This window comes from Morus notabilis, unplaced genomic scaffold, assembly GCF_000414095.1.
Source record: "Morus notabilis unplaced genomic scaffold, ASM41409v2 Scaffold2571, whole genome shotgun sequence".
NCBI classification, from domain to species: domain Eukaryota; kingdom Viridiplantae; phylum Streptophyta; class Magnoliopsida; order Rosales; family Moraceae; genus Morus; species Morus notabilis.
Window position 1 is genome coordinate 2,135 of NW_010360011.1, and position 12,614 is coordinate 14,748.

General features: G+C 38.4%; 3 protein-coding genes across 4 annotated transcripts in view; 1 reads left to right on the top strand and 2 right to left on the bottom strand.

The window, feature by feature from the left end:
• Positions 1-2,239: 2,239 nt before the first annotated feature.
• On the top strand, positions 2,240-7,029 carry LOC21411462 (G-type lectin S-receptor-like serine/threonine-protein kinase At4g27290). Of its 2 annotated transcripts, XM_024163996.1 has the most exons (7): positions 2,240-3,703; positions 4,638-4,763; positions 5,262-5,398; positions 5,514-5,724; positions 5,821-6,061; positions 6,182-6,332; positions 6,459-7,029. In XM_024163996.1, exons 1-7 carry the CDS (start codon positions 2,452-2,454, stop codon positions 6,771-6,773), a joined length of 2,433 nt encoding a protein of 810 aa, XP_024019764.1. In that variant the 5' UTR covers positions 2,240-2,451; the 3' UTR covers positions 6,774-7,029. The 2 variants fall into 2 exon arrangements, with proteins under 2 accessions (XP_024019764.1, XP_024019765.1); XM_024163997.1 differs by lacking the exon at positions 6,459-7,029 and having other exon boundaries at positions 6,199-6,250.
• A 2,674-nt stretch (positions 7,030-9,703) lies between these two features.
• Positions 9,704-10,387, bottom strand: LOC112091134 (uncharacterized mitochondrial protein AtMg00860-like). The gene has a single exon (XM_024163998.1). It carries the CDS (start codon positions 10,385-10,387, stop codon positions 9,704-9,706), a length of 684 nt encoding a protein of 227 aa, XP_024019766.1.
• A 64-nt stretch (positions 10,388-10,451) lies between these two features.
• Positions 10,452-12,614, bottom strand: part of LOC21411464 — a 15,715-nt gene continuing 13,552 nt past the window's right edge. Inside the window, exon 3 of the mRNA XM_024163999.1 lies at positions 10,452-11,019. Within this exon, the coding sequence (XP_024019767.1) occupies positions 10,460-11,019 (560 nt within the window). The 3' untranslated portion in view covers positions 10,452-10,459. The remainder of the gene's footprint in view (positions 11,020-12,614) is intronic.

Consider the following 12,614-nt stretch of genomic DNA (forward strand, 5'->3'; position numbering starts at 1 on the left):
GGCCTCATGGGAGGGTCGTCACAGCGGCCACATGGCTAGTGGCATGCCCGCGCACCCAATGTGGTGCGGGCAAGCGGGTTGTGGCCTTGGCACGCGACTCAGGTGGCGCGCCTGCACAGGTGGTCTGGCCAAGAGCCTTGTGCGGCCTAGAGTGCTTTTTGCCCTAATTTTTTACTCCAAAATGCCACTAAGTCCCATTTTATTATTTTTCCTACAAAATAACACTAAAAACACATTAAACTAATAAAAATGCTTAAAGACTCACAAATATTTGAACTCAAAAATACATTAAATTAACACTTCTTATGAAACTTATATAGTTGTCCAAGCATTATGGGATTCATTTCTCTATTTTGCTTAGATGTAGTAGTTATATGTCTCCAGAGTACGTAATAGATGGGCACTTTTCGGTTAAATCTGATGTCTTTAACTTTAGTGTCATAATTTTGGAGATAGTGACTGGGAAGAAGAACAGAGAATTTGAACATCTTGATCATAGCCTCAATCTTCCAGGACATGTGAGGTGTGACTATTAGTTAATTTTCATTTGTTCCTTACTATAACTTTATAATTTTCAATATAATTATTCTTAAATTAAGTCCTTATTTTTCTTAGGCATGGAAACTATTGATGCAACGAGAAAAAGGTTGGTTACTTTTTGTTTTGTTTTTGTTGTTCTTGTTCTTTTTCAATGCACGTAAGTATTAATTATTCTATGCTAACAAAAAGCTTACCAAGTCGTAGGCACATTTGAAGAAAGCCTAAGAAAAATTGTTAACATATTTCATATCTCACATTGAGCAAATATAGACGGTGACAGATTTTGCTGATGATCGTTGGACTGGACTTTGTCAAAGGATGGCAATATTTTTATAGTATTTGTTTTAAAAATACCATTCAATGTTTTGGGGGTAAATATTTGCATCAGCAATTTTAGTCCTCCCCGGTAGCCGGTGATGTTTCTTTTTCTAGAAGGTTTTGCACAAGAAGATTGCTGCTGAAAATACCAAATTTGATGGCTTCTAGTGAGAGGTACATTACGTGTGTTACAGTCGCCAAAAAGGAAAAAAAATGATCATTTTATTTTCCAACAGATAGTATAAGGTTGACAAAATAGTAATGACAAATTAGCAAAATTCATTTACGTATTCATCCATTTAAATATGAATAAGAATAATGCTAATATCGTCTAGTCCAAATTATATTATTTTTTTACTCCAAAATGCCACTAAGTCCCATTTTATTATTTTTCCTACAAAATAACACTAAAAACACATTAAACTAATAAAAATGCTTAAAGACTCACAAATATTTGAACTCAAAAATACATTAAATTAACACTTCTTATGAAACTTATATAGTTGTCCAAGCATTATGGGATTCATTTCTCTATTTTGCTTAGATGTAGTAGTTATATGTCTCCAGAGTACGTAATAGATGGGCACTTTTCGGTTAAATCTGATGTCTTTAACTTTAGTGTCATAATTTTGGAGATAGTGACTGGGAAGAAGAACAGAGAATTTGAACATCTTGATCATAGCCTCAATCTTCCAGGACATGTGAGGTGTGACTATTAGTTAATTTTCATTTGTTCCTTACTATAACTTTATAATTTTCAATATAATTATTCTTAAATTAAGTCCTTATTTTTCTTAGGCATGGAAACTATTGATGCAACGAGAAAAAGGTTGGTTACTTTTTGTTTTGTTTTTGTTGTTCTTGTTCTTTTTCAATGCACGTAAGTATTAATTATTCTATGCTAACAAAAAGCTTACCAAGTCGTAGGCACATTTGAAGAAAGCCTAAGAAAAATTGTTAACATATTTCATATCTCACATTGAGCAAATATAGACGGTGACAGATTTTGCTGATGATCGTTGGACTGGACTTTGTCAAAGGATGGCAATATTTTTATAGTATTTGTTTTAAAAATACCATTCAATGTTTTGGGGGTAAATATTTGCATCAGCAATTTTAGTCCTCCCCGGTAGCCGGTGATGTTTCTTTTTCTAGAAGGTTTTGCACAAGAAGATTGCTGCTGAAAATACCAAATTTGATGGCTTCTAGTGAGAGGTACATTACGTGTGTTACAGTCGCCAAAAAGGAAAAAAAATGATCATTTTATTTTCCAACAGATAGTATAAGGTTGACAAAATAGTAATGACAAATTAGCAAAATTCATTTACGTATTCATCCATTTAAATATGAATAAGAATAATGCTAATATCGTCTAGTCCAAATTATATTATTTTCATTAGGTACTTGACTTTAGGATCTGTACGCTAGTATAGTCTATTCGAGCTTCATTTGGTAAACGCCCTGGAAAGAGAGAAGTTTAAACTTAAAAGATGCGAAGAAAAGAAGAAAACTATGGAGATGGGAACATAGAAAAGCTTGCCTCTCAAGATCTCGTTGTTCTCCGTTTCAGTTTCCCAGAACTATAAATAATCAATGAAGCAGGTTATTATCATATTTTTCTTCTCTCTTATCTGCTTCCATAATTCCTTGGCAGCTGATGACACCATAAAACCAAACCAAACTCTCCAAGACACCGGTCAAACTCTGGTCTCCACCGGGGAAAAATTCGAATTAGGCTTTTTCAGTCCACCTAATTCCAAGAACCGCTACGTGGGAATATGGTTCAAGAATGTTTCAGATCTCACGGCCGTCTGGGTTGCCAACAGAGGCAACCCTCTCACAGACTCGTCTGGTGTCCTCAAAATCACCGAAACCGGAAATATAATAATCCACAGCAACAAAACAGAGGACCCTATATGGTCCTCAAATTCATCAGCAAAAGACCCCACTTTGCAGCTCTTAAACACAGGAAACCTCGTGGTTAAAGATGGCAGTAACGGAAACTATACATGGCAGAGTTTCGATCATCCCTGCGATTCGCTCATTGCGGGTATGAAGCTGGGTAAAGACTTCATTACTGGTCAAAGTTGGAAGCTAACCTCCTGGAACAGCCTCCAAGATCCATCCATCGGAACCTACACATACGAATCAGACCCTCGTAGGCTTCCTCAGGTACTTCTGCTCAAAGGCCAAGATATTGCGTACAGAAATGGGCCATGGGATGGTGTACAAACAGGCGGAGACAATCCTCTCCAGGAAAATGCGGTCTTTAAACCCAGCTATGTTGTGAATGAAACCCATGTCTACTATACCTTCGAAAACGCGGACAATTCCACGGTCACCAGGTTCTGGTTGAATCCATCGGGATCTCCTGGGCAGCTCCGGTGGAACCAAGAGAACGAAAATTGGGTTAGCATCTACACGATGCAGAGAGATCATTGTGACACTTTTGCGCGTTGTGGTCCTAATGGAATCTGTGACAGCAGTGACAACCGTCTAGATTGCCATTGCCCAACTGGTTTTGTTCCAAAAGTACAGGAAGAGTGGGATGCAATGGATTTTACCAGTGGATGTGTGCTAAAGACACGCTTGAACTGTAGCGAAAGCGAGAGGTTCAAGAAGTTCTCTCGGATGAAGTTGCCGTACAATTCGGAATTTACGGTGAACGGATCGGTGGTGAGGAAGGAGGATTGTGAGTTGATTTGTAGGAGAAACTGCTCTTGTGTGGCTTATGCTGTGGCTCGGCTTGCTGGCTGTGTAATCTGGTCTGCGGACTTGCTTGATATGAGACATTTCAGCGATGGTGGACAAGATTTGTACATTAGAATGGCTGCTTCTGAATTTGGTAAGTCTTGCTTCTCAGTTCTCAATTTTTCAAGTAATTTAGTTTGAAGTGCAGAGTAAGTAAATTTGTACACATCTAATTTCTGATAACAAATGTATTCCATTTTTCTTCCAAAAAAAATTTAATGTATTTCATTTTAGCAAACTTTGAGTTGGGTTTTTGGATAATTGTAGAACTTTTATAAGGTCATTAACCTTTTGACATTATAACACACTTTCATGGGGCTTACATTTTCTTCAACTCCATTTCTTTAAATTTTTTAATACTAACTGTTAATTCATTCCATGTTACATCTCTTCTACGTTATGCTTACGTTCTGATTATTTTTTAGCCATGGTTCCTAGACATGAAAGGGAAAGCGTAAACACATGTTTCCTTTCCCATTCAACTATTTGCTTACTAATGAATTAAGAATGGTAGTTTGGTACCGGCCCCATATATACATTATAGAAAACGAGAAAAGAAAATAGAAAAACTTTTAAAAATACTCCTTGAATTAGAATTCTTTTTATTTCTACCCCTTAATATTAATTAGCTCATATTTTTCTACTTTTTAAACTAGAACTATTCAATCTGTAGAGTTTTTTAAAAGAAGTACTTATAGTAAGTCAGATTCTTAAAAAGGCACTTAAACATTTTTAGTACTGATTTCGGGTTAAAGGTAATGAATACAAATTTTAATTATATACCTTTAATGAGTTCACATGTTTTGTTTAAGAAATTACGTTAATAAAGATTGTTATTAAGGAAGTATATTGTTTGTTATTCCACCTTTTATAGGTAAGTAAATACTAGAAAGAGAATAAATGATACTCATTTTTATTTCTTTATTTTACTTTTCAAATTCATTACCCTTCTCACTAATATTAGTCCATTGAGGTTTGATAAATGTGTCCTTAATACATTCGTTTTATTCTGTTGTGGTTTTTTATAGTCACGGGATCAAACAAGAGCAAAAAGATTGTGGTGATCATATCAGCAATTTTGGGGTTTATTCTATTATGTGTAGTAGGTGGATGTCTCATCTGTAAGAGGACATCCTGCTGCCTTATAAGCCAAGGTAAGATATAATATTTTCCTTCCGCATAATATCTTCAAGGTAATGACTAATAAGCATCTAAGAAGAATATTCTTTGGTTTATACTCTGTTGTCCAATATATAACATACTATACAATTGTAATAAGCATCTAAGAAGAATATCCTAGAGATTTTATTTTCATTTCTTAAAAATTCATTAACATAAAGACTAAAACAGCAGCAAAACTTGTAATTTTGTTTCTTCTAATCTTTATTAATTAGCCTTTTATCTCTTGAAATTTGAACATTCTTGGTGGTAACAAGGAAAAAAAAAATGTTCATTAGTGCTAGAAGGATTCAAATAAGAATTAGAAACGGAAAGTATTTAAGAACACCTCAAGAGCGGGTAGTTCTTTATTACTGCATGCAACCTAACAAACATGATCCAGAAGACTTGCATTGATCACACAAATAGATCTTGCAATACAATGTTGTCTGTGTGCCATTATGCATTTCAGTTTAATTTTCCCGCTTCTGCAGAGGGAACAATGACTCCTACTCATTTAGAGGAAGATGTGGAGCTACCTTTATTTGGCTTTGATACTATTGCAAATGCTACCAACAACTTCGCCTTCACAAATAAAATTGGTCAGGGTGGTTTTGGTCTTGTTTACAAGGTACCTTAATGTTTTATATAATATAGATTATCTTACTTTGTGAAATGAACAATATTAATTTTTCCTTTGAATTTTTTTATATACCTTTTATCTAATAACACTATTTTTTTTATAGGGTGTGCTATCATCTGGGCAAGAAATAGCAGTGAAAAGGCTTTCTAAAGATTCTGGACAAGGGCCTGTAGAGTTCAAGAATGAGGTTACCTTGATTTCAAAACTTCAACACCGGAATCTTGTGAGGCTGTTGGGATGTTGTACTCATAGAGAAGAGAGGATGTTGATCTATGAGTTCATGCCTAAAAAGAGCTTGGACTTATACATATTCAGTTAGCCAACCTAAAAAATTATATTTATTTCATATGATTTGTGCCTGTGGTCTATAGACATTGAAATTTAACTTCATATGTTGTAAATGGTAACAGATCAAACAAGGGACACAGCTCTTGATTGGAAGAAGCGCTTTAATATTATTGCGGGGATTGCTCGTGGACTTCTTTATCTTCATCGAGATTCAAGATTGAGAATTATTCACCGAGATCTTAAAGCCAATAATATTCTTTTAGATAGTGAGATTAACCCCAAGATATCGGACTTTGGCTTGGCAAGAATACTACTTGGAGGTGACCAAACTGATATAAATACTAAGAGAGTAGTTGGCACATAGTAAGTTCAATCTCTTTTTAATTGTTTTTCTTCTCTATCTGTGTATAATATCCATATCTTACAACTTTATACAGTTGTCAAGTCTAATGGGATTTACTTATCTGTTTTGTTTTGATGTAGTGGATATATGTCTCCAGAGTACATGATGGATGGGCACTTTTCAGTGAAATCTGACGTCTTTAGCTTCGGTGTCATGGTGTTGGAGATAGTGAGTGGGAAGAAGAATAGAAGATTTGAACATCCTGATCATAACCTCAATCTTTTAGGACACGTGAGTTCTAACTTCTTAGTTAATTTCCTTTGTAAGTTCGGAGTTTGTACAAAAGCACTTATAAACCTAGGGTAAGAGTCTAGCCATAGATGTCACTAATGATTCTGAAATTTTGATTTGTATTAGGCATGGAAACTATGGATTGAGGACAGGCCCATGGAGCTCATAGATGTTTTAATGGAAAATGTTCCTGTAGCCGAAGTGTTAAGATGTATCCAAATTGGATTATTGTGTGTTCAAAAGCACCCTGAAGAAAGGCCCTTAATGTCATCTGTTCTCTTCATGTTGGATAGTGATAATGCTGTGCTGCCCCAACCTAAACTACCTGGATTTTACACTGAAAGAACTTTTATAGAGACAGCTAGCTCTTCTTCATCATCATTGAATAAGTCAAATAATGTTTCTACTGGTGTAACTGTCACAACATTACAAGGGAGATAGAAATAAAAAGGAAAAAGAAAAAGAAGAAGAAGAAAAACAGATGATCATGATCAAATTGATGCAACGAGAATGTTCCATTGTTCTGCACTAATTCTAGTATTTTTTTTTTAATTAGGAATATGTTCCAATATGTCTCAAGTCATATGGATCTTCCAATTATAATACTCATTTAGATGAAATGATCAATGTAGTTAGTATACGCGATTACGCGTGGTAGGTATCTTTTGAAGTAATTACATAAAATAGCCACTATGGATGGCCTTGACCTAAAAAAATATATGATTATATAATACTACAAAAATATCCGCTAGTGTTTTATGGATGGTCTTAATCTAATCATTGATTGTGTTTTTTACATAACCAGTTTTCCCTCTCAGTTTGAAAAATGCTGCTAGCCTTGACATCAAACGGAAAAGAGAGGAGAAAAGGGGGAAAAAAAGCCTTTCCCGTGATTTGTGAGTGTTTTGTACCCAGTTTTTTAATTCAATTGCTCCCGAAGGTTGTTTGTGGTTTGTTTCCCTCTCAATAGTCAAGGTTGGTTTTGGTGTGGTTACTGGTTGGTGTGTTTCCCTCTCGATAGACAATTTTGGTTTTTGTGGTTACTTTCAATTTTTTCATTGATCTACATGTTACTGTAATGGGAGTTGTAATATGTTTGATCTTTGATGTTAGTGCGTTTGCTATTTTCATTTCATTTGATTATTAGGAACGTTTGTTGTTGTTATTTTTTGTTTTGTTTGTTTGTTTGTTTTTTTGTTTTTTTGTTTTTTGTTTTGTTTGGATATGTTGATTTTGATAAGCCCGTTGGCTGCCTGTTGTTGTTTTTATTATATTGCAAACTGCCATAGCCATGCTTGTTCATAATGATGTTATCATTATCATAATGAAACAACGCATTGTGATGGGTCCCTGCACAGAGTCACTAAACAGAGAAAAGAGATGAGGGAAAGATAAGTGCGAGAGATGAGAAGAGAGATAATTTTTAGGTAAAATCTTGCTGAATGCTTTTCCATCGTGAGCATCAGCTATTATATTCAATTCAAGGAGTTTGTTACAGATTTGCTAACGGTTACAAGGAAAATGGAAACAACGCCAGCTTCGCATAACAAACTCTAATCCCTATACCGCCCAGGTTTCACGCTCATCCTTTTGGGTACTCCTCTAGGTGGTCCTGGGTCAGTAGCTCCATTTGCCTCCTCAGGTGCCAGCTCTTTCTGGGGCCTAGTTGGGCTGATTGTATCATTACCCGCCCCTTCGAGATGGACCTTGTCCACAAGGTCGAAGTGTGGGAAGGTGGCGTGAAACACAACAGCATCCTCCCAAGTAGCTTCGGTTGGAGCCAAGTTCTGCCACTGCACCAAGTATTGTAGATGTTGCTGTCCATCACGTGCTGCATGTCGTTGCTGAAGAATAGCTACTGGAAGCAGAACAGGGAGGCCATCTACAAACTCTGGGGGAAGCGACAAAGTGGGAAGCTGAGTTGTCCCATGGAACTGTTTCAAGATGGACACGTGGAACATGTTATGGACCTTGGTGTAAGAAGGAAGGTCGAGCTTGTAAGCCACGAGTCCCACCCTCTGACTAATGCGGTAAGATCCAAAATACTTTTTGGCCAGCTTATGGGACTGACGGTGGGCCATACTTCCTTGTCGGTAGGGCTGGAGCTTGATTAAAACCAAGTCTCCCACCGAAAATTCAACCTCACGTCGGTGTCTGTCCGCAAGCTTTTTCATTCGCTGCTGAGCTCGAGTAAGGTTGATCTGCAGCTGATCCAGGATCTGCTGGCGGTCAGTCAAGAGGAGATCAACATCTTCAGTCGAAGCAGTAGTGGAAATGTAATCTCTGATGGTTGGAGGATCTCACCCATAGACGGCCTTGAATGGTGTCATACCAGCCGCTGAGTGGAAGGAGGTGTTGTACCATAGTTCCGCCCAGTGGAGGATCCGGGCCCATCGTTTGGGCTGCTCAGCCACAAAAGCTCGCAAGAATTGCTCAAGCGTCCTGTTTACCACCTCCGTTTGACCGTCGGTTTGAGGGTGGTAAGCCGTGCTACGCCGTAAGGTAGTGCCGCTCAAAGTGAAGAGCTCCGTCCAAAATTTACTCAGAAAGATAGGATCCCGGTCTGACACGATGGAACGAGGGATGCCATGGAGTTTACAAACAGATGAAGCAAAGACATCGGCCACCTTCGCAGCGGTGTAGTGAGCGGATAGAGCCGCAAAATGTGCCTGTTTGGATAAACGGTCGACCACGACAAGGATGGTGGTGAAACCATTGGAATTCGGCAGGCCGGTAATAAAATCCATGCTCACATCTTCCCAAATTTACGTCGGTATGGGTAAGGGCTGAAGCAAACCAGCTGGGCATCGGGTATCATATTTAGTTTGCTGGCAAATGAGGCACTCCCGAATATAGTTCTCGACATCACGCCGCAAGTGAGGCCAAGTGAAAGATGCACAGATACGAGACAATGTCTTTTTAACTCCACCGTGGCCACCCGTTAATGAATCATGAAATTCCTTCAGTACTTGATGACGTAGGGCAGATGTGGGGCTGAGCAAAAGCCGTCCGTTTTGTAGTGCCAGTCCATCTCGCCATTCCACCTTAGAGGATACTGGGTCAGTGGAGCCATCAGAGGGTCGAAACTGGTTATAAAATGGATCAGTCAAGATTTCTTGGCGCAATTTGTCAAGCAGCTGAAAATGGACCCGAGTGTAGGCACAAAAATTGGCTATAATGTCATATGGTTTCCGAGATAGGGCATCGGCCACACAGTTCTCCTTACCCGGCTTATAGACAATGGTGTAGTGGTATCCCAAGAGTTTAGCAAGATAGTGATGTTGCTCAGGAGTCTGTATAACTTGGTCGAGAAGTCCACGAAGGCTCTTTTGGTCCGTACGAATGACGAAATGACGGCCCAGCAAATATTGTCACCATTTCTTAACAGCTTCTGTAATAGCATACAACTCGCGCACATAAACTGAAGTGTGTTGCATTCGCGGTGACAGTTTTTTGCTAAAATAGGCGATGTGATGGTCACTTTTAAGAAGAACAGCTCCAATACCGAAATTGGAGGCATCAGTCTCGACCACAAATTCTGCTACAAAGTTTGGAAGAGCCAATACCGGGGCACTTGTCATGGCGGCCTTGAATGTGTCAAAGGCAGATTGGGCTACAGAGGTCCAAGCAAAAGTATCCTTCTTGAGCAAGTCGGTAAGAGGGCTAGCAATGGTGGCATATGACCGAACAAAGCGCCGATAATAACCGGTGAGGCCGAGGAATCCCCTGAGTTCCTTAAGGTTATTGGGCACCGGCCATTCCAGCATAGCCTTAACCTTGGCGAGGTCCATGCTGACACCATAGTTAGATACAATATGCCCTAAGTATTCTATGGATGTTTGGCCGAAAGTACATTTACTTCGCTTGACAAAGAACTGGTGTTCTCGTAGGACCTGGAGAACCTGTCGGAGATGTCGAATGTGATCAGAAATGGATGCACTGTAGACCAATATGTCATCGAAAAACACAGCGACAAAGCGGCGAAGGAACGGCTTAAGAATCAGATTCATAGTGGCTTGGAACGTAGATGGAGCATTGGACAACCCGAAGGGCATCACAAGAAACTCATAATGACCGTCATGGGTGCGAAACGCGGTTTTGGGAACGTCAGCTGGACTCACGCGAATCTAATGATATCCTGCCCGAAGATCCAGTTTGGAAAAAATCTCTACACCGTGGAGCTCATCCATTAACTCGTCAGCCGTTGGAATTGGGAAAGAATCCTTGATGGTGATACTATTGAGAGCACGATAATCAACACAAAAACGCCATGTCCCGTCTTTCTTTTTGACCAAAAGAACCGGCGAGGAGAAGGGACTAGTGCTTGGTTGGATAATGCCAGCAGCCAACATTTCGTTGACAAGGCATTCGATCTCCCCTTTCTGAAAATGGGGGTAACGATACGGCCGGACCTTGACAGGAGGAGCATTAGGCTGTAATGGAATATGGTGGTCAAGTTGGCGGTGTGGGGGAAGGCCGGTGGGCTCCTGAAAGACATCGGCAAAGTCACGCAACGTAGGGGCCAGTAGAGGATGATCATCGCTGCCAAGTTGTGGGGACTCCGATGGTATAAGCAACAAGTGGTAGAAGGAAGCGACACTATTGCGAGCTTGGAGCTTGCGCAAATGGTGGAGGGAGACAGGCGTCGGTTGCCAAGCTTGTTCACCCTGTAAATGTGGCGACCCTCCTATGAGACCGCCACTGTAACTTAAACTTTAACTTGTACTTACTGGGGTTTCTTAAAATTTGCGGAACATTTTTTTTTTTTAATATAAGAAAGAATACTTTCATAATTTGTAACAATAATTTCAAATAAGTGAATCACTAAATTTCTTAAAGCTTTTCTTAATTTCAGTTAAGATAAAACGTTCTAAAAATATCTTTCAAACAGAGCAGCATTTGAACTCTTATTTCAAATGCTCTTTAAAAGCCTTTCTAAAACTAGCCAATTCAATTGGGCCATTTAATTTTGCCTTTAAAACGGATTTCGTGAGAAATCTTAAATTCGAGTACATCTTAAAGCCCTTTTAAAATCAATCGTTTTAAATCGTCATGTTTAAAATTTGTTTATTTGTTGCATGCTCTGTTGCAACGTTCTAAAACTTAAATACTCAAAACGAGGGTTGTTAGCTACAACCTTGGTTTCCTTAACATACATATGTACCTATACTTTTTAAACATACATGCTTGAAACCTTTAAATCATATATACATATACATGATTTTTCTTAAACTTACTGCGGAAGATAACTGCGTGAGCGGTATCCATTCCCATCTCCACCATTCGTCTGCCGCTTGCCATTGCCCTTCAAGAATTGCTGATAGGTTTCTTACCTACAGCATGAACATATCTGATTGAGCTTTCGCTCAGCAAGTAGGAACTATATCTCACAAAATAACTGTAAGTACACATGAATAAATATGCATGAGCTGATTATGCTTAATTATGATGTCTTATCATAATCTTATTATCTTATCTTATCTTTCTTACTGATGGGCCCGAGTGCTCGCGTACCACTTGCGCGCAATCATCGGAACGTGAGGGTTTGCAAGGTCCCCCACGACACCGTGATTATAACTTGAATGCCTCCCTTGAGTCGGAGGACATTATTGTTATTTTCTGTTTCTCCCTTGTGGAGCATGAGTTACCTCCCTTGTGGAGGCTGGTACGGCACTCAACTGATAATTATTCTTATAAGTTCCTCTTGACTTATTAAGGTGTATGCAATATAACATAGCAAAGCATACTATAACATGGAATGTACTCAAACACATATACTTCATGTGCACTGCTTAAGTGTATGCAGTATGATCTAGCATAGTATACATAACATTAAATTAACTCAAGCACATATAATTCATGTGTGCTGCTTATGTGTATGCAGCATGACATAGCATCGCATACAATACTTAAAACATAAACATGCATATATAACATGTGTAACTTTTTCTTTAAAAATCTATTCATACTGTAGGCGAGATTCCTACTTACCTGATTTACAGAGCTGGAATCCACTCTTCGCCAAACAGCCTATTCTCTTACTTGCTTACTTCTGAAAATGAACACCCATTGAGAGTGTGAAATTATCTGTCATTTGCTATTCTATTTTAGCAACTTATGAAGGAAATCTAACCCTTTACTTAAGGTATGTATTCCTTTCCTTTATTGAAGGATAATTTACTATAAGGATCAATTTATTAAATCCTCAAAATCTTATTTTCCTTAATTGCCATTACAAATTTGTGCTAAATTGATAATTCATTAATTATCTTATCCTTATAA